This window comes from Leopardus geoffroyi, chromosome A1 (genome assembly GCF_018350155.1).
Source record: "Leopardus geoffroyi isolate Oge1 chromosome A1, O.geoffroyi_Oge1_pat1.0, whole genome shotgun sequence".
In the NCBI taxonomy this organism is placed as follows: domain Eukaryota; kingdom Metazoa; phylum Chordata; class Mammalia; order Carnivora; family Felidae; genus Leopardus; species Leopardus geoffroyi.
Genome location: NC_059326.1, coordinates 121,493,989 through 121,514,110, shown reverse-complemented (window position 1 = coordinate 121,514,110; position 20,122 = coordinate 121,493,989). Strand labels below are relative to the sequence as shown.

The window sequence follows — 20,122 nt, the reverse complement described above, 5'->3', positions numbered from 1 at the left end:
TATATGCAACACTGAGTACAAAATAGTAAAATGCTGGAAAAAGAACAATTTTCATGAATAAGAGACTAGTTAAATAAAGTATGTCACAACCATACAACAGAATACACAGAGCTCTAAAGAGAATGAATATGGATAACATCACATCTCAAAGACACAAACTAAATATTTGTATCTGTTTATATGTGCATAAAAAAAACTCTGAAAGGACACAGACAAAAAATGACAAGGTTGTCTACTGGAAGCGGGAATGGAACAAACGAAAAACAAGTGAGACAGACTTTTCATGATATTTTTCAAGATACATACCTTTAATTGTTGGATTAAATGTACTGTCTATTCAAAAATTTCATTATAAACATTTTAAAAATCACTTGGAAAAATAAAGTTTGGTACGAGAATGATATGAAAATATCTTGTTGTGTTTTACTTAAAAGCTACTGTATTTTGTTACTTGTTCAGATTAAGTGAATGGGGGAAACAGATGAATTTATTAAAAACTACAGGGTGTATTAAAAATATAGCACAGGGGCGCCTGGGTGGCGCAGTCGGTTAAGCGTCCGACTTCAGCCAGGTCACGATCTCGCGGTCTGTGAGTTCGAGCCCCGCGTCGGGCTCTGGGCTGATGGCTCAGAGCCTGGAGCCTGTTTCAGATTCTGTGTCTCCCTCTCTCGCTGCCCCTCCCCCGTTCATGCTCTGTCTCTCTCTGTCCCAAAAATAAATAAACGTTGAAAAAAAAATTAAAAAAAAAAAAAAAATATAGCACAGAATCTACTTACACTGTAATTATACATTTTATATAAATAGCTATTTCTAAAATGTAAAATGAGTTTTTTTTCAGAAAAGTATGTTTTCAAAAAACTTTATGGTATTAATTTGTGTAGTAAGCATTTTCTGTGATTACAGAACTGTTAGGCCTTGTTAACTGTTACACCTAACTTTAAAACAATAAATTGATCAGATCCTTCAAAACCCTTTATGATCAACTCTCTTCATATGCTTCTATACTTCTTAAAACATTTTTTAAAACATGTATCACTTTGGTAATTTAAAAGACCTATAATACAAGGTGCATAGGTGGCTCAGTCAGTTAAGTGTCCAACTCTTGATTTTGGTTCAGGTCATGATCCCATGGTCCTGGGATCAAGACCCATGTCAAGCTCTGCAATGAGCGTGGAGTCTGCTTGAGTGTCTGTCTGTCTCTCTCTCTCTCTCTCTCTCTCTCTCTCCCCCTCTACTCTTCCCCATTTGCATCTTCTCTCTCACTCTCTCTCAAAAAATTGAAAAAATAAAAGACCTATAACCCAATGAAGAACTGTGGGGTGCCTGACTGACTGGCTGTGTCAGAAGAATATGTAGCTCTTGATCTCAAGGTCATGAGTTCCAGCCCCACATTGGGTACAGAGATTTCTTAAATAAACAAACTTACAAAGAAAAAGAGGGTCACCTGGGTGGCTCAGTCAGTTAAGTGCCAACTCTTGAATTCGGCTCAAGTCATGAACTCACAGTTTGTGAGACAGAGATAAAGAACGCTGCATCAGGCTCTGTGTCAAGTGCACAGGGTCTGCTTGTGATTCTCTCTCTACCACACTCTCTGCCCCTACCCCGCCCATGCATACACACATGCCTCGCTCTCTGTCTCAAAAAACAAACATCTAAAACATAATTATAGGGGTGCCTGGGTGGCTCAGTTGGTTGGGCGTCCAACTTCAGCTCAGGTCATGATCTCGCAGTCCATGAGTTCGAGTCCCATGTCAGGCTCTATGCTGACAGCTCTGAGCCTGGAGCCTGCTTTGGATTCTGTGTCTCACTCTCTCTGTCCCTCTCCCACTAGCACTGTCTCTCTCTCTAAAATAAACTTAAAAAAAAATTTTTTTTAATATTTATAAAAAAGAAACAAAAGCATAGCTAAATACCTAACATAATATTCAAGATAAACTATTGTGTTTTTTTTAAGATTACAAGGGCATATATTCATTTAAAACTACTTTGACATGTAATACAAATATATATATATATATAAGTTCAGAGCCATGCAGTCCAATACAGAAGCCACGAAACACATGTAGGTGTTTAAATTAATTTAAATCTAAAAATCAGTTCCTAGGGCTCAGAGGTAGCTCAGTACGTTAAGCAGCTGACTTCGGCTCAGATCATGTTCTCCCAGTTCGTGGGTTCGAGCCCTGCGTCAGGCTCTGTGCTGACAGCTCAGAGCCTAGAGCTTGCTTTAGATTCTGTGTCTCCCTCCCTCTGCCCCTTACCTGCTCACACTCTGTCTCTCTGTCTCAAAAGTAAACATACATACATACATAAACAAAAATTAAAAACATAAAAATCAGTTCCTAAGTCACATTAGCCCCATTTCAAGCGCTCAAAAGCTGCTAGGAGCTACTGAATTAGAAAAGGAAGATATAGACTATACTCATCAGTGTACAAAGTTCTACTAGACCATGCTAGTCTACAAAGACATATACAAAGGTAACTGATTTTATCTCTGGTAGCAAATTTATGGCTATTAATTTTCTTCTCTTTTAAAGAATGTCTTATAAGGGCTCCTGGGTGGCTCAGTTGGTTGGGCATCTAACACCTGATTTCAGCCCAGGTCATTATCTGACAGTTTGTTGCCTCAAGCCTCTCCTCAGCTCTGCACTGATAGAATGGAGCTTGCTTAAGATTCTCTCTCTCCCTCTCCCTGTCCCTCTCCAGCTCACATGCATGTTCTCTGTCTCTCTCTCTCCCTCTTTCAAGATAAATAAACTTAAAAAACAAAGTTTTTAGGGGCACCTGAGTGGCTCAGGTGGTTAAGGGTCTGACTTCAGCTGAGGTCATGATCTCACAGTTCGTGGGTTCAAGCCTGTTTCCGATTCTGTCTCCCTCTCTCTGCTCTTTCCCCATTTGTGCACATACACTCGCACTCTCTCTCTCAAAAATAAATATTAAAAAAAAAGTTTTCATGATTCTTCTTGTGTACCGTTTTTTTAAAAAGTTACTAAAAATCTTTAAAGCTTTTACAACAAATTCTTAAATGTATATTTAAATATACATTTGCCTCTTACCCCAATGTCTTCACTACATTTTTTTTTTTTTACTATTCTCATGGCTCTGTGTGTCACATGACTCTTCTAGTTGCATCACATGTAAACTAAGTAAAACAAATGAATACATTTAGAAAATACCCCTTTACAAAAAAAGAAAACAAATACTCACCTGTACTGGGGAGGAATTCTAGAAGTATTATGTTTTTTGTGTATTAAAAAAAAAAAGCCTTAAAATCCACCAAAAAAATATGTAATCCTGTTTTCCAAGTGAGAAGCCATATTTACTATCTTTTATTTCTCTGTAGACATTTCAGTTGAAGGTTATCTTCTCACAGCAATAGCTAGATCAACCAACGTGTGCATTATCCACATTACTTTCATCCATTCAACAACATTTACTGAATGCCTTCTATGTGCCAAGCATTATAGGTTCCAAGTCACCACTCTCAACAAAAGGAAAGACAAAAAGTAGGGGGAGGGGAAAAGACACACACACATATAAACATGCAAATAAACATATAACATGACAAAAAGTGACAAGTACCAGGGGAAACAAAATGAAGCAAGGCTGGGAAAAGGAAAGGGTGATCAGGGGTGTGAGGTAGAATATACTACACATAGAACACACTCAGGGGAAACATTTGAGGTAACATTTGAGGAGAAACCAGAAACCATAGAGAAGAAACCATTTCAAGCAAGGGTAAAACAAGTTCAAAATCCCTGATGTGAGAACATGTTTGCCATACTGAAAAAAAAAGGCAAGGGGGTCAAGGTGGCTAGACTGGAACAAGTGAGAGAGAGTGGTAGGAGATGAGGTCAGAGAATAAGCAGGGGAGCACTCCAGGACGCTATGCAGGTCATGGAAAGGACTTTGGAAAGATAGGAAGTTGGAGGCACAAAGTAAAGAGGATCATGCCCATCTCTTCCTGGACAGCAAAAAGCTCCAGCCAAGAGGGAAAAAAACTTAGCTTCATAGTCCTAATAAACAGTAAGCATAAATAGTTTCATCATCCTTAAACTGTTATCCCCCACCATCAACTAGATTCTGTCACAAGCCAAAGAGGATCCATTCACCTAAAAAGCAAATGCTCCAATATAGGAAAGAAGCAGAGAAAGAAAGGGGGTAAAAACAGTTCTTCCAAAATACATGATAAATAATTAACAGGAATCGGTATATTCAAATGTTTAAAGGGCAATGACTGATGTCTTTCCTTCCAAGTTTTTATCTCCAAGATTTTATAAGAAAGTTTTAAATTTAAATTCTTAAATATGTGGCTGAAAGGCCATAATAATTACCTTTTTGTAAAAACACGTCAAGTTGATCAGCACAAAAGGCTTTCAATTCTTTCTCAGGTTTGTCCTTCTTGACCAGTGCTACAACATAGTTGGCTAAGGCTGAAGGGTCAGCATCACATCTAGATAGACAAAGAGAAAACAAAAATGTTTTAACTTTTTTTTTAAACAGCAATGTCATTAATGAAGTCACCCCTATTTTGGAAAGCTAAAGGTCAACAACTTTATTTCAAATAAAGTGACTGCGAAGAAGTTACATAAATAAATAAATAAATACTGACTGCAAACAAAGACGATTTTTATAACAAACAGCATACACACAGCGCAAGCAAGATTTTCCTTTTATGCTTATTTTTATAAAATTGTCTATTTTCAATGTTCTAATTATACCCAGAATTTTGGACCAAATCTACATTGATTTGCATCTCTCAATGGAAACAAGGAATGGATGGCAACCAACCCGAGTTGCAGTGCTGTAGAAGCACTGTTCGTATCTTCAGAAACTATCTGTTCCATGTGACCGTGAGGAAGAACCAGGGGAAGTGATGGGACACCTTTCCTCATTCCCTATAACCCCAGGCACCAGCATCCAAAAATAGCAATCAATTCCATTGATAATCTTCTCGGTCTCTTGAAGATCTATTTTTCTTTTTAAATGTTTTCTAACATTTATTCATTTTTGAGATACAGAGAGAACAGAGCGTGAGCTGGGGAGGTGCAGAGAGAGAGGGAGACAGAATCCAAAGCAGGCTCCAGGCTCTCAGCTGTCAGCACAGAGCCCGACATGGGGCTGGAACCCACTGACCGCGAGATCACGACCTCAGCGGAAGTCAGATGCCGAACCGACTGAGCCACTCAGGCACCCCAAAAGATCTCTTTAAAAAATGAGAACACAAGAAGGTTGACACCATAAATATTACTGGTAAACACTCTAGCAGCTCTAAGCAAGAAAGAAAAGATCTGGGAGCTAAAACAGAAAGGATAAGAGAAGTAGTAGAAGGGCAGCAGAAAGGATCTTTAGCTACTTCCCTTTTTTGTTTTGTCCTCCCAACACCACCACCACCCACCCACCCCCAGCCCCCCCACACCCCCTCACCCCCCCCCACACCCCCTCACCCCCCCCCCACCCCATCAGTAGTAACTTGTCTTTTGACATTCAAAATCATCTCGTCTGCCAGGGCAGTACATGTTCCCTGAGTTGCCAACATGTAGTACTCTCCAGACCTAACATTTTATCTACACTATAGGAAATGAAAGTTTTTGTGTTGTAAATATATACATATATGGGAAAAATATATTTTTTAAGTAAATAAAAAAATTTTACAAAAAGAGAAGCCAAGCACTTCCTTCTATTCTATATTTTTAAAGTTCATAATTCAATAAAATAGAATTTTTTTCACTGCCAATACTGCTGTGGGAAAAGCTATTTCTTTAAACACCCGCACATTTATGCACCAAATCTAAGAGAGCAAGTTTCAATGTCAATTTTACGAAACTCAGAGCTAATAAAAAAATAATTATGGATAAGGGTCAAAGTGCACTGGGAAAGAATATAAGTGTCCACGATGATGAGCTATATATTAATAAAAATATGCAATTTAAAAGAAAGCCAGGATTTTTCTTAAGTAAAAAATGTAAATTACATTTTAGAGAATTATTAATAGACTACCTGGATAAATCCAATTGCTAAATTCTAAAATGGATATACAGATCAAAATCAGAAAAAAAAAGTCTGGGGGCACCTGGGTGTCTCAGTCGGGTTAAGCACCCAACTTCAGTTCAGGTCATGATCTAACAGTCTGTTGGTTCGAGCCCCCCGTTGGGCTCTGTGCTGACAGCTGGGAGCCTGGAGCCTGCTTCGTATTCTATGTCTCCCTCTCTCTGTGCCCCTCCCCTGCTCATGCTCTTTCTCTCAAAAATAAATAAACATTAAAAAAAATTAATTAAAAAAAAAAGAAAATGAAAACACTAATTTGGAAAGTCATATGCACCCCTATGTTCATCATGGCATAATTTACAACAGCTAAGAAGATATAGAAGCAACCTAAATGTCCATTGTCAGAAGAATGGATAAAGAAGATAAAGATGATGTCGTATACATACAATGTATTATCACTCAGCCATAAAAAAAAAGAATGATATCTTGCCATTTGCCAACAACATGGATGGGTCTAGAAAGTGTATGTTGAGGGCAGTAAGTCAGAGGAAGACAAACACAGTAAGATTTCACTTACATGTGGAATCTAAAACATAAAACAAAGCAGAAACAGACTCACAGATACAGGAAACAAACTGATGGTTGTCAGAGAGAAGGGCAGTTGGAGGGGATGGGTGAAATAGGTGAAGGGGATTAAGAGTTGTAATCTTTCAGTTTTAAATAAATAAGACATAGGGGATATAACGTATAGCATAGGGAATATAGTCAATAACATTTTAATAACTTTGTATGGTGACAGATTGTAACTTGACTTATGTGGTGAGCACTTCATAATGTATAAATCAAATCACTATATTGTATACCTAGAAGTAATATAACATTGTATGTCAATTACCCAACCTAAAAAACAGCAATAATAAATAAATAATAAAATGAATAAATAGCATTTGCACCTTCAAAAATGTTACACAGACCATGCTCACCTTGGCTAATCCATAAACACTTCACTCCTGAGAATAGTAAGGTAAGGTATTTGATCAATCAATTCTAAACAACATTCAAAAGGAGGGGAGAGGATTAAAAAAAATATCACATCTCTACCTTGACTTAGAAAGTTCAGATCATGGATAAGGAAGATATTCTAAACATAGAAAAGACAAGAATTTTTAAAAATATGTACAAATGGTAGAAAGAGGCAATGTTGTTTTTTCTCCTGTTATAAGAAGCTTTAAGGAATCTCATGACCTAACAGGTAGAAAGGTGGTAAGGATATGCCATTTCTAGTGAGAAGCAGGCAAAACATTCACATTACTGAAGAGGAGTTAAACGAACCCGTATTTCTTTTTAGGTTTACTTATTTTGAGAGAGAGTGAGATGGGAGGAGGGGTGGAAAGAGAGGGAGAGAGAATCAACCCCAAGCAAGCTCTGCACCGTCAGCGCCGAGCCCCATTCAGGGCTCCAACTCGCAAATGGTTGAGATCATGACATGAGCCAAAATCAAGAGGTGGACACTTAACCAACTAAGCCACCCAGGTTCCCCAATCCCACATATCTTATACATGTATTTAGTATACAGACTCTGAAAAAACAACTGCGGAGTTAGGTTGCTTCTGATAAAACACATGATGAGAGGACGATGTGAAAACACAAGATGAATAATTACAAGAAGGTAAAAGATCAGGAAAAAACTAGACACCAAGAGAGTGATCACAGATTTTAAGTATTTGTGTAACATGAGTAAACAACTGATTGTTAAGAACTGAGAGTTAGAATTCTGTACCCAATTCAAAAGCATGTTTACAACCAAAGGAATGGGACCATTTAAATTGAACAGCTCCTAATATGTACCCATCAAGTACTATGACGGAAATTACCAGTCTGAAATAATCAAGTCACACGAAGTGAATGGTGAAACTTAAATACACCGGAGAGTTTTATGCTGTAATTTTCTGTACCTTTATGACTGTTCTTATATAGTCTTTTATCACTTCTTACTATATAATCTTTAGAAGTTAACAAATACAATACTGTAGTAGCTTTGACACCAACAAGACTTCCAAAAGCGTGTCCCAAAAATCGGGGCATGACTAAGATCCTTGGTAATTTATGAGACAAATGCAGGACGACTTCTTATTCTCTTATTCCAGAGTATTTTAAATCTTTTAGCTATTTATTTGTAACCAAAGCTTATGGAAACTAATTTCTCCTTAACTATAGGGACAAGCATGTTTGAGAATAAAAAAGATTTTAAAATCTTGGATCCACGGCTGTGTTAAGTACACACATTTCTAGACAGAAAGAGGTTTCTATTGTAAGAAAGATTAGAAAACATAATGATACCCATCTGAATTACTATTCTACTATAGTCTTTAAAAGGCCTTAACAGCACAATGAATTAGTATTCATTTTATAGATATCTAAATTTGTAAATATGTAAAGACAAATTAAGGAATCCACCTAAGATCAGGCAGAAAGCATACTTGTGGAAGTAAAACTCAGTTGCAATTCCAGGGAGTAAAATTATTTTATAGCATATTTTATAGCATATGCTTTCCTACTGTAAATCTGCATGACAAATTAATGTATCTGAAGTCTCAACCAATAGTTACCTTCCAGTTAAAATCAAGAACGAAATAAATTTCCTTAAGTTTAATGGAAATTAGAAACATGAGGACTCCTTAAAATTTACATCTTGCATAATAATATTCTAAGAACATGTTTCAATTATCTTTTATTTTAAAAAATCAACTATAATGAATTTTCATCAGGGGAAGTTAACAGAAATACTGCCCTAAAAATATCTGTAAAATCCTCAAATTTGTCCTTTCCTCCTTAATGAAATCTCCACTACAGGTTTATGACCCATCTGCTTTGGTGGCATATCAGCTTTACAGATCTCAGACATATGTCCAATCCCAAGACCAAAGAATAAAGGTCTTTGCTTGCCTTAGGCCCTAGCCAAGAAACACTACTTAAAAGTTAGAGAAGTCTAATTTTTTTTTTTTTAAGGAAAAAACCAACACTATTTAAACCTCTTCCACTTTCAGAAAAATCTACATGTTCCTGAATAAGAAGGGCCCAAGTTTAAGTTATACCTTAGTGTGATATTTGTTTCAGAAGTGAGACAATGAAATACGTTACTGAGCCATAGGGGAAAGAACCTCCTGATCTTAATGTGTATCAACAGCCATTAAAAATATTCATATTCTCTGACTAGTAGTTGTAGTTATGAGAAATTAGCCTCAGGAAATAAAGCCAAACATAGAGAACACTATACCTAATTAGTGCTAAATATATATATATATATATATATATATATATATATATATGATATAAAAACAGCATTATTTTTAACAAAAAGTCAAGATACCCATTCTTATTGTTGTTTATTTTTATTTTTATTTATTATATTTATATAAATAATATACATTTATTATTGTTTATTTTTCAGAGAAAGAGAGAGAGCGAGTGCACTTGCGAAGAGCACAGGAGGGGCAGAGGGGTACAGAGAATCCAAAGCGGCCTCCTTGCTGACAGCAGAAAGTCTGATGAGGGACTCAAAATCAAGAACAGTGAGATCATGACCTGAGCCAAAGTTGGATGTTCAATAGACTGAGCCACCCAGGTACCCACCCATTCTTATTGTAAATGTTTATGAAACATAAGGGATCCAAAGTGATAGTTATAAAAATACACAGATACGAAAAACATTTCTGATATAAGGTAAAATGGAGAAATCAAGATAAGAAATTTTACATTTGGGGCCACCTGGGTGGCCCAGTTGGTTCAGCACCCAACTCTTGGTTTTGGCTCAGGTCACAGAGCCTGCTTGGGATTCCGTCTCCCTCTCTCTCACTGCCCTCCCCCTGCTCGCTCTCTATCTCAAAAATAAATAAGTAAACATTGATGTTTATGTTTACTTTTGAGAGAGAGAGCACAAACGGGGGAGGGCACAGACTGAAGGAGACAGAAGCAGGCTCCAGGCTCTAAGCTGTCAGCACAGAGCCCAATGTGGGGCTCAAATCCATGAATTGTGAGATCGTGACCTGAGCTGAAGTTGCACCCTTAGCCAAATGAGCCACCCAGGTCCTCCAATAAGTAAACATTAGGTTTTTTTTTAATTTTACATTTGATTCTTATTATAGCTACACGAAGTTCAAACACACAAGAGAAACTAGAAATTAATACAATTTTATTATTTTTTCTTTCTATATTTTCTATAATATAATAATGCTTTTATTTTTACTTTGTAAGAAAAAAAAAAAACCTAAATAAAACACCAAAATGTCTGATCCTGAGATCTGTGTTCAGATTATTCCGTTGATAAAACAACACTGGAAAAACAAGTAAAGGGGGCACCTGGTTGGCTCAGTTGGTGAAGCGTGCGACTCTCGATCTCTGGGTTGTTAAATTCGAGCCTCATGTTGGGTGTAGAGATTACTTAAAAATATAATGTTAGGGGTGCCTGGGTGGCTCCATCAGTTGAGTGTCCCAACTCTTGTTTTTGGCTCAGGTCATAATCTCACACTATGGTCCTAAGATCGAGCCCAAGTGGGGCTCTGCACTGGTCATGGAGCCTACTTGGGATTCCCTCTCACTCTCCCTCTGCCTCTGCCCCTCCCCAGCTTGTACACACACTCTTCTCTCTCTCTCAAAATAAATGAGTATTTAAAAATAAAATAAAATAAAATCTGAGGCACCTGGCTGGCTCAGTTAGTTAAGCATCCAACTCTTGATTTCAGCTCAGGTCATAATCTCTCAGTCATGAGTTCAGGCCCTGCCTCTGAGTCCAGGCTAGGCAAGGAGCCTGAGCTTGCTTGGGATTCTCTCTCTCTCTCTGCCCCCTCCCTTATCTCTTTTTATTAAAAAAAGAAGAAGAAGAAGAAGAAGAGGAGGAGGAAAGGAAGTAAAACCTGAACTGACTTTATTAAAAGAGTTAATGTGGGGCGCCTGGGTGGCTCAGTTGGTTAAGCGTCCAACTTCAGCTCAGGTCATGATCTCATGGTTTGTGAGTTTGAGTCCCACATCGGGCTCTGTGCTGACAGCTCAGAGCCTACAGCCTGCTCCGAAATCCGTGTGTTGCTCCCTCTCTCTCTGCCCTTCCCCTGCTCCTGCTCTGTCTCGGTCTCTCTCTCTCTCAAAAATAAACATTAAAAAAAATTTTTTTAAAAAAGTTCATATGAATAACATTAAGTTGTAAGAACCTGTTAACACATATTAAAAAGAGAGAAATAATGGCACTTCTACTTCTTTTCGAATGAAAGCTTTCAACTTCCCCTTAATTAATTAGAGGCTTTCATGAATGGAAGAAAATACCTAGATTTACCTTGGAGAAAAAAAATATATATATATACCTGTCAGCTGCAAACACTGTTTTGATATTCAGACTATGGCTTACAAATCAATAGTCACCAGCTAAGTATACCCTAAAAATTAGGCTATTAAAAAAATATGGGGCACCTGGGTGGCTCAGTCAGTCAAGCGTCTGACTTTGGCTGAGGTCATGATCTTGCAGTCCCTGAGTTCCAGTCTCGCATTGGGCTCTGTGCTGACAGATTGGAGCCTGGAGCCTGCTTCAGATTTTGTCTCTCTCTCTCCTTGCCCCTCCCCTCCACACGCACATTCTCTCTCTCTCTCAAAAAATAATAAACATTAAAAAAAATTTTTTTAAATAGTACTTTTCAAAATTGTCAACCAATGTGTACATATACATATAAGGACACTGATTCATTTAAACATTTACTGAATGTTTACTAAGTACCAAGCATCTTGCTTGGTAATGGAATTAGTCTAATCTAAGTAAGACAGACCTTGCCTTGCAGTCTAGTGGCCAAGGGCTGAAAATTAAAACAAATAATTACAGTACAAAATAACAAATGGTTAAAAAACAGATTCACAACAAAGTAAGCAATAACCCTATCAGAAGATGAGACAAGACAGTGATAGGAAACAGAGGGCTATAAGAGCAACTTCTGGCTTCTAGCCTATAGCAATTGGGCCAAGAAAAAAGTCAGACATATTTAGGAGGCAAACCAAAGGACATAAGAACAAGTATGTCCTTAAACTTAGTGTATTTGCCAAGGGGTGCCTGGGTGGCTCAGGTGGTTAAGCATCTGGCTTCAGCTCAGGTCATGATCTTGTGGGTCGTAGGTTCGAGCCCCATGTCGGGCTCTGTACTGACAGCTCAGAGCCTGGAGTCTGCTTCGGAGTCTGTGTCTTTCCCTCTATCTCTGTCCCTCCCCTACTCGTGCTCTCGTTCTCTCTCTCTCAAAAATAAATAAACATTCAAAAATTTTTTGTAGGGTGCCTGGGTGGCTCAGTTGGTTAAGTGTCCAGCTTTGTTCAGGTCATGGTCTCATGGTCCATGAGTTCAAGCCTCGCGTCAGGTTCTGTGATGACAGCTTGGAGCCTACAGCCTGTTTCAGAATCTGTATCACCCTCTCTCTCTCTGCCCCTCCCCTGCTCATGCTCTGTCTCTCTCTCAAAAATAAATAAAAACATTAAAAAAAATGGGGGGGGGGGCGGAAACTTGCCAAGAAGTCTTCTGGTCAAAATAAGTCCTTTTCTGTGAAATAGTTAAGCGTCAGTCTCCTTAAACGAGTCCAATGACAGCACTTTAGAGGCAGAATAATTCCTTGAGGCCACTAAGCACATTATCAGAACTTCTCAATCTTTTAAGAAAATTCCTTCAAAATACTCATTTCACCCTAGTAGTTTATTTATGTAAGAGGTCAGGTGTCATAGCTACTAGGTGATGATTTTTCCTCCTATTTGAGCAGCTGAAGACATTACTAATCAGAACTTAATGCGATAAGGATTGCAAATCTATGGTGGCATGTAAAACTCTATAGAGTTCAAAGTATACTCCCTCCTTGAACACTGAACCAATACAGTGATCTATCTATGAAGCTTACTGCTGCCTTTTCCATCATACTCCAAGATGACAACATATTCAATGTCCTAGTGCACTAAAAAAGATGTTGCTATGGTCTGAAATCACAGAAGCTACACATCAAAGTCACGGCTTTCACCAATTACCGGTCCTACCTACAGGCCCGCAGTGAGACTCTAGCTGCTCTCTAGTAAGTAGCAGTAATGCTTAACAATATTAAGTAAAATATTTTTGCAAAAAGAGTTTAACATATTTTCACATTTCAAAAACCACAAAATTACATTTATATTTAATGATTCTAAGGTACACAGGCACTTTTTATAGTCTACACATTAATATTCATACCATATTTGAAAGATAGGTAGATGGCTAATATTATTAACTGTTTAGAGAAAATTTAAAGAATTTCTCCAAAGTCACACAGTAAATCAGAGATAGATACAGCACTAGAAACTAAATGCCCTGATTCACATAATGGTGTTTACTACAATAGATAGATGCAACTGTACAAAAAAGTATTACAAACCCCATCACTCATTTTGAAACATATACCAAGGAGGGCGCCTGGATGGCTCAGTCAGTTAAGCGTCCAACTTCGGCTCAGGTCATGATCTCACAGTTCATGAGTTCGAGCACCATTGTTAGGCTCTGTGCTAACAGCTCAAAGCCTGGAGGCTGCTTCAGATTCTGTCTCTCCCTCTCTCTCTGCCCCTCCCCCGCTCTCACTGTCTCTCTTTCTCAAAACAGACATTGGGAAAAAAAGTTTTAAACATATACCAAGGGGACTCCTGGGTGGCTCAGATGGTTAAGCATCCGACTCTTGGTTTTGGCTCAGGTGATGATCTCACAGGTTCGTGAGTTCGAGCCCCACATCAGGCTCCACACTGAGCCTGCTTGGGATATTCTCTCTCACAATAAGTAAACTTTAAAAAATAAAAATAAAGAAAAAAATAAAACACATACCAAGACAGATTTTTATTTTTTTTTTTTAATTTTTTTTTTTCAACGTTTATTTTTATTTTTGGGACAGAGAGAGACAGAGCATGAATGGGAGAGGGGCAGAGAGAGAGGGAGACACAGAATCGGAAACAGGCTCCAGGCTCTGAGCCATCAGCCCAGAGCCTGACGCGGGGCTCGAACTCACGGACCGCGAGATCGTGACCTGGCTGAAGTCGGACGCTCAACCGACTGCGCCACCCAGGCGCCCCCCAAGACAGATTTTTAAAGTAAGCTAAACAAACAGCTTTGAATTATGTTTATATATATATATTATATATAATGTAAATAACTTAAAACACTTAAAGACTTTTAGGGGAAGTGTCTGGGTGGCTAAGTCAGTTGAGTGTCCAACTCTTGATTTCCGCTCAGGTCTTGATCCCAGGGTTGTGGGATGGAGCCCCACATTTGGCTCCCTACTGAGCATGGAGCCTGCTTAATATTCTCTCTCTCCCTGGCCTGTACTCTTTCTCTCAAATAAAAATAAATACATAAAGACATTTTCAGGTAGAAATGCATGTTTGTTATTAAAAAATGCTTGCCTGGGGGTACCCAGATGGCTCGGTGGATTGAGTGTCTGACTCTTGATTTGAGTTCATGAGTTCAAGCCCTGAGTGGGGGCTCTGCGCTGGCAACGTGGAGATTGCTTGGGATTTTCTCTCTTCCCCTCTCTATCTCTCAAAATAAATAAATATATTTTTTAATTTTTTTAATGTTTATTTATTCTTTAGAGACATAGAAACAGAGTACTAGCAGGACAGAGACAGAGACAAAGGGAGAAACAATCCGAAGCAGGCTCCAGGCTCTGAGCACGGGACTTGAACACACAAGATCATGGCCTGAGCCCAAGTAGAACACTTAACTGACTGAAACACCCAGGCACCCCAAAAAATAAATATTTTCTTAAAAAGAAAAATGCTTGCCTGAACTTTTTTTTTTATGTATTTACTTTTGAGAGAGCACTAGCACAAGCAGGGGAAAGGCAGAGACAGAGAGAGGGAGAGAGAGAATCCCAAGCAAAGCTCTACTGCCTGAGCTTTTTCTAAACTTGTAACTTCATCAGTTTTTAATTTATCCCTTGGATTTTAGTTAGACTTTACTCTTAAAGGGCCCACCTACTGAAAATGAGATGTTATTTCTAATAGAAACCATGACATCTCCCAATTGTACATAATCCCTACATAGTCTCTCTGACTGACATCTAGGATATTTTGAAAGTGAGCAAAGATAAAGACCTTAAACAAGGGGCGCCTGGGTGTCTCAATCAGTTGAATGTTCAACTCTTGATTTCAGCTCAGTTAAGGAGTTTCTGCTATTGAGCCCCGCGTCGAGCTCTGTGCTGACAGCAAGGAGCCTGCTTCAGATTCTCTCTCTCCCCACCCCCACCTCCAGATCGTGCTCTCTCTCAAAATAAATAAATAAACTTAGTAAAAAAAAAAAAAAGATCTCAAACAAGACTTGTGAATTCAGTCTGTTCATGTAGCAGTAGGAAAAGAGATATAAATTTCTTGACTGAGATGGTTTCACTCTCTTGACTGCACTGCCAATGAAAATGGTACTAGGTTTTCCAAGTCAGTTAAGGAGTCATTTCTTCCAGGCACTGTCCTTTTGTCTTTCCTCTAGTAAAAGTAATTGACATGGGGCACCTGGGTGGCTCAGTCGGTTAAGCGTCCAACTTTGGCTCACGTCATGATCTGGGCTAATAGCTCAGAGCCTGGAGCCTGGTTCAGATTCTGTGTCTCCCCCTCTCTCTGCCCCTCCCATGCTCATGCTCTGTCTCTGTCTCTCAATAATAAGTAAACATTAAAAAATAATTTTTTAAAGTAAAAGATAGGTCCCCAATCTACAAAAGAAGTGGAAGCTAACAGATAAGCTCTAGTATATGATATTTCTAATTTGTCCATAAGAAATAATTAAATGTAAAATGCCTTGGTTTAGAAATACCCCATTACATGCAACACAACATACTTAAAAGCCCCTAAAAATTAAAATCTTTTATAAATTTACTTAACCATAAACTAAGCTAAGAAAACACAATAGAAGATCATGTGCATGGACACAGTATGATTCCAACATATCCACTTCAACTCCATTATCTGAAACCCTAACAACTGCTCTGAAACGCTAGGTCATAACAACATGCCAATCTGCCATGAAAATTTTCTACAATCTGTAATACGCAAAAAGTAAATTACCAAATACAACCCATTTTAGCATATCATTTATTATATTTTAGGATGTCTAAAAAAAAAATCCCATGACAACTAATGAAAATACATATATCTGCATTTATTTCTTTCCTTTTTGCATTTGCTGTCTCTTATTAACGCTTCCATCTGAAACCATACTTCTATGAGTTAAAAATTAGTATTTTTTAATTTGTACTTCTAGGAAAGCCTGAGTAGTGATTTTGGCTCTTTTTAGCCCCAAAAAAGTAACAATTTTTTAATAATTAAAAAAGCATTTTGGGTGTTTTCAGTTGAACATGTAAGTAAAAACAAATGGGGAAACTAATCACTTTCAAAGATAATTTTTACCCATAAAAATTACAGAATACCTATAAACTTATTAGTATAAAAAGCCAAGGGAAAAAACACGATTAGGTTTAAGTTTGTACCCAAACTAAATTTTCACATTAAAAAAGAAACAAAAACAAAAACAGGGGCGCCTGGGTGCCTCAGTTGGTTAAGCAACCGACTTCAGCCCAAGTCATGATCTCACAGTCTGTGAGTTCAAGCCCAGCGTCAGCTCTGTACTGTCAGTTCACAGCCTAGAGACTGCTTCAGATTCTGTGTCTCCCCCTCTCTCTGCCCCTCACCCGCTCACTCTCTGTCTCTAAAAAATGAATAAATGTTAAAAAAAAAAAATTGTTTAAAACAAAAACAAAAACCACTACCCAGAATAAAACATTTTAGGGAGGACTAAAAAAAAAAAAAAAGGCAATTAACATTAAAGTAACATTAAAACTAGTCACCTTCTACTAAAGACATATACATGTAATTCTTATAGAATCTCTACCTACAAACAAAATCAGAGCCTATATGAGCCAAAACTGTCACACACGCACACAAGGTTTGTTTTTTGATGTCAAAGAACGTGAAGGTAAACAATTTTTTAAACATGACCTTTTTTTCAGCCTTTTCCATATATGGTCAATTTCACTAAATCTATTTATGTTCTACCTTCATCACAATACATCTCGATCTCTGTGCTCCCAAACTTTACTGCAGAAAAAGACAGCAGACTCAAGACACCCATACTCTTCTACAAAACTTTCAAGTAGACCAACACTAATATAAAACCCAGAAGCCCTTAGTGTACTTTCATTCACACCTGTACTCTCACATACTCATCCTCAGAATGTAAAAAGCATGTCAGACACCAAAATTCTAATGCTGCCTCCTTCAACCATCCTACCTTCATAAGGCTGACACATTGGACTAAAGATGACTCCCTTCTTAGGTGTTCACATCGAAGAAATCAAAGCAGCAAAACAACAACAAAGTTATTTAACAAGATTTCTCAGGAGGACCAGGACATAAACTGGGAAGTAGCTGTCTCCCAACAGCCCCAGCTTTACCACACCTCCACGCCTCCCAAACTACCCCTAATTTACACTTCTGAAAAACTCAATGTTTCCACTAAAATGGTCTAATCTAATGAATCCTATAGCCTGCCCATCTCTTCCTCTACCCCTTTTCTTTCACCAGCAAGTCCTGACCTCTAACAGGAGAATAAGCACTAGAAATGAGGAGGGGGCAGGAAATGATCCCTTCCCTTCTCTTTCCAAGCCTTCTTTCCCAAGAGAGTTCGATATCATCTCTCTCCAACTCTCCCTTCAGCATTCCTTCTCTTCCCTCTCTGGGATGTTTCAGAAACTACCTATATCCCAATATCTCAAATAAACTCACCACAATCCTAAGCTCTTAAAATGGTTACAAAACAAAACAAAAAGCTGGTACCTCTGCTCTCTCTCAAGTGTCCCAGTAATTCCATAACTAATACTACCCAAATATTTTTCAAAAACAAGCCCTTCTGATTCTTCAGCCCGCCAACAATAATCCTACACCCCAATATCCTCAGTTGCCCTCACAATCCTTCAACAATATTTACAAAACTCGTAGTCTTTCTTCTACCCCTTTTATTGCTCCTATGGCTGTACCTAAAAATCCCTACATGTTGCAGGTATACCCCCTTTCAACTACTCCTCCAATAATATTAAATACCAGGGTAACCCTTTCAACCCTCAAACTTTAAAATCTCAGTATTTTCTAACCCTTAATGGTATTTAAAAGTTATTAGTTCTCCTAGTACTAACAACTCCCAGATAATATTTTAAAATCCCTTCATATCCTTGTTATCCTATTTAACAGCTTTCCAGTAATTCCCAAAAACACTTGAATGCTCACATATCCCTTTCAACTACCTCATGTTTCTCAAATCCTTCAAAATTCTTGAACCCTTAGAGCTCATCAATAATCACTATAAAACCCTCAGTATCCCTACTATTCCTTTCTGTCTTCATGTTTTTAAAAGGCCCTCGATACTCTGCTTCTGGATCTTTTAGCCTCGTACTAATATTGTTAATAAAGCCCTCGACATGCTGCTACACCCTTAATATTCACATTCAAAAATCCCTCGATAGCCTTGCGATCTACCGCTGTTCTCAAAGAGTAAAATTTTAAATTCCCTCACTATCCCTGCTACCCCTTCCAACACCCTAATATTTATATTTAAAAAGCCCTCGCTGTCCTTGCCGCCCCCCACCCCCACCCTCCGGTCCCACAGCCACACCGCCTCTACGCCCCTGCCTCTCGTCGCCCCCCCCCCCCCGCCACCGCCCCCCCCACAATGGTGATAGTACTACAGAGAAGACGTCGCCGGGACCTCCGGACCGCGGCCCCTCCGCTCCACCCTCCCCCACGCCGCCTCCCCTCCCCCCACGCCCCCGCGGGCCCCCAACGCCCACGTTCGCCGGCCCTGGCCCAGCCTGGCTCACTCACATCGGCTCCAGTAACTTGGCCAGCCAGGACTTGAGGGCATCCACATCCTCTATGAGCATGGTGCAGGGAAGGCGGGCTCGGCCGCCGGTCTTGTTCAGGCCTGCCGCGGGTCTCCCCTCGCCGCTTCCTCACCCTCTCTTCACAGCTCCCGGTGCCCCAGCCCACCGGGCATCTTAGGAGACTTCAACCTACTCCCCCGGCCGGGGCCTAACAGGAACTAACCCAAGAGCCCTCACTCAACCTAGCTTGACGGCTCAGGGGGGCAGGAGATAGCGTCAAGTGGCGGGCGCAAGAACCAATAGAAATAAGAGGGCCGTGCGCGCAGAGCCAATGAAAAAGCTCGCTCGCCCCGCCGGCAGGCCGTACCCAGTTAAGGAGGAGGGATATAGCAAGGTAGGTGGAGAGCTTACGTGAACTCCTGGTGCAAGATGGTATCTTGGAGAAGGTGCTGTGAGTCTTAAAGGGGCCGCGGCGCCTTTTTGACCACGCCGTCGCCCGCCGCGCAATACCGGTGTCTGCTACTGGGAGTGCCTGGGGGAACCCGACAAGCCCCTCAGCCTGGTTCCTTCCTCTCGTTTTTTCCTGGAAACACACTTGTGTCCCGAAATGACTCAGCTGTAGTAAATCTGCAACACAACGTGCAATACGTTCACGTTCGACACATTGCACAGAATACAAAATTTTACTTTTTTTTTTTCCTTGCACAATCATTTTGCTCAGCACACATGCTTGTATTTTTCGCCGCTATGCTTAAGTTACGCAGAATGTTTCTGACAACCATTCCTTGGACTCCAGTAATCGTCATTTTTAAAACGTGGCGCACAGTTGTAAAAGGCTGAGGCCATTTCAGTTTTACCAGTATTTTTAATACATGCTTTATTTAGGAAAAAAAAGATTCTAATCTTTTTTTAAATTCTCTGTTCACTGGATATCTAAAATTCAGTAGGGTTTTTTTTTTGTTTTTTTTTTTTTTTTTTTTTTGCAGGGAGAATTTTGGTCAGCAAAGTTTTTAAAAATAAATTTTTTTTTTAAATCGAAATTACCAAAATAGGCAACTTAGTTTGTATTGGATAAAAAAATTCCTTTTGAAGTTTTGAAATTACTAGCTTGGCACTGGTCTTAGAATGCTTACTCAACAACAAATACTGAGCACCTGCTCTATGCTAGCACTGTGTAAGGCACCAGGATTCCAATGGTTAGCAAAACAGTCTCTCAGAAAGCTGAACTGTTTGTGGGATTGTGCAAT

General features: G+C 39.1%; 1 protein-coding gene across 4 annotated transcripts in view; it reads right to left on the bottom strand.

The window, feature by feature from the left end:
- RBM27 (RNA binding motif protein 27) overlaps nt 1-19,135 on the bottom strand; it is a 73,207-nt gene extending 54,072 nt beyond the window's left edge. For 3 of the 4 annotated variants that reach the window (XM_045492716.1, XM_045492725.1, XM_045492745.1), the window contains exons 1-2: nt 18,877-19,128; nt 4,332-4,450 (exon numbers count right to left, since the gene is read on the bottom strand). In XM_045492716.1, the coding sequence (XP_045348672.1) occupies nt 4,332-4,450; nt 18,877-18,935 (178 nt within the window). In that variant the 5' untranslated portion in view covers nt 18,936-19,128. Of the gene's footprint in view, nt 1-4,331; nt 4,451-18,876 lie in introns of all 4 variants that reach the window. The other variant, XM_045492734.1, reaches the window with a different exon arrangement.
- Nucleotides 19,136-20,122: the final 987 nt, after the last annotated feature.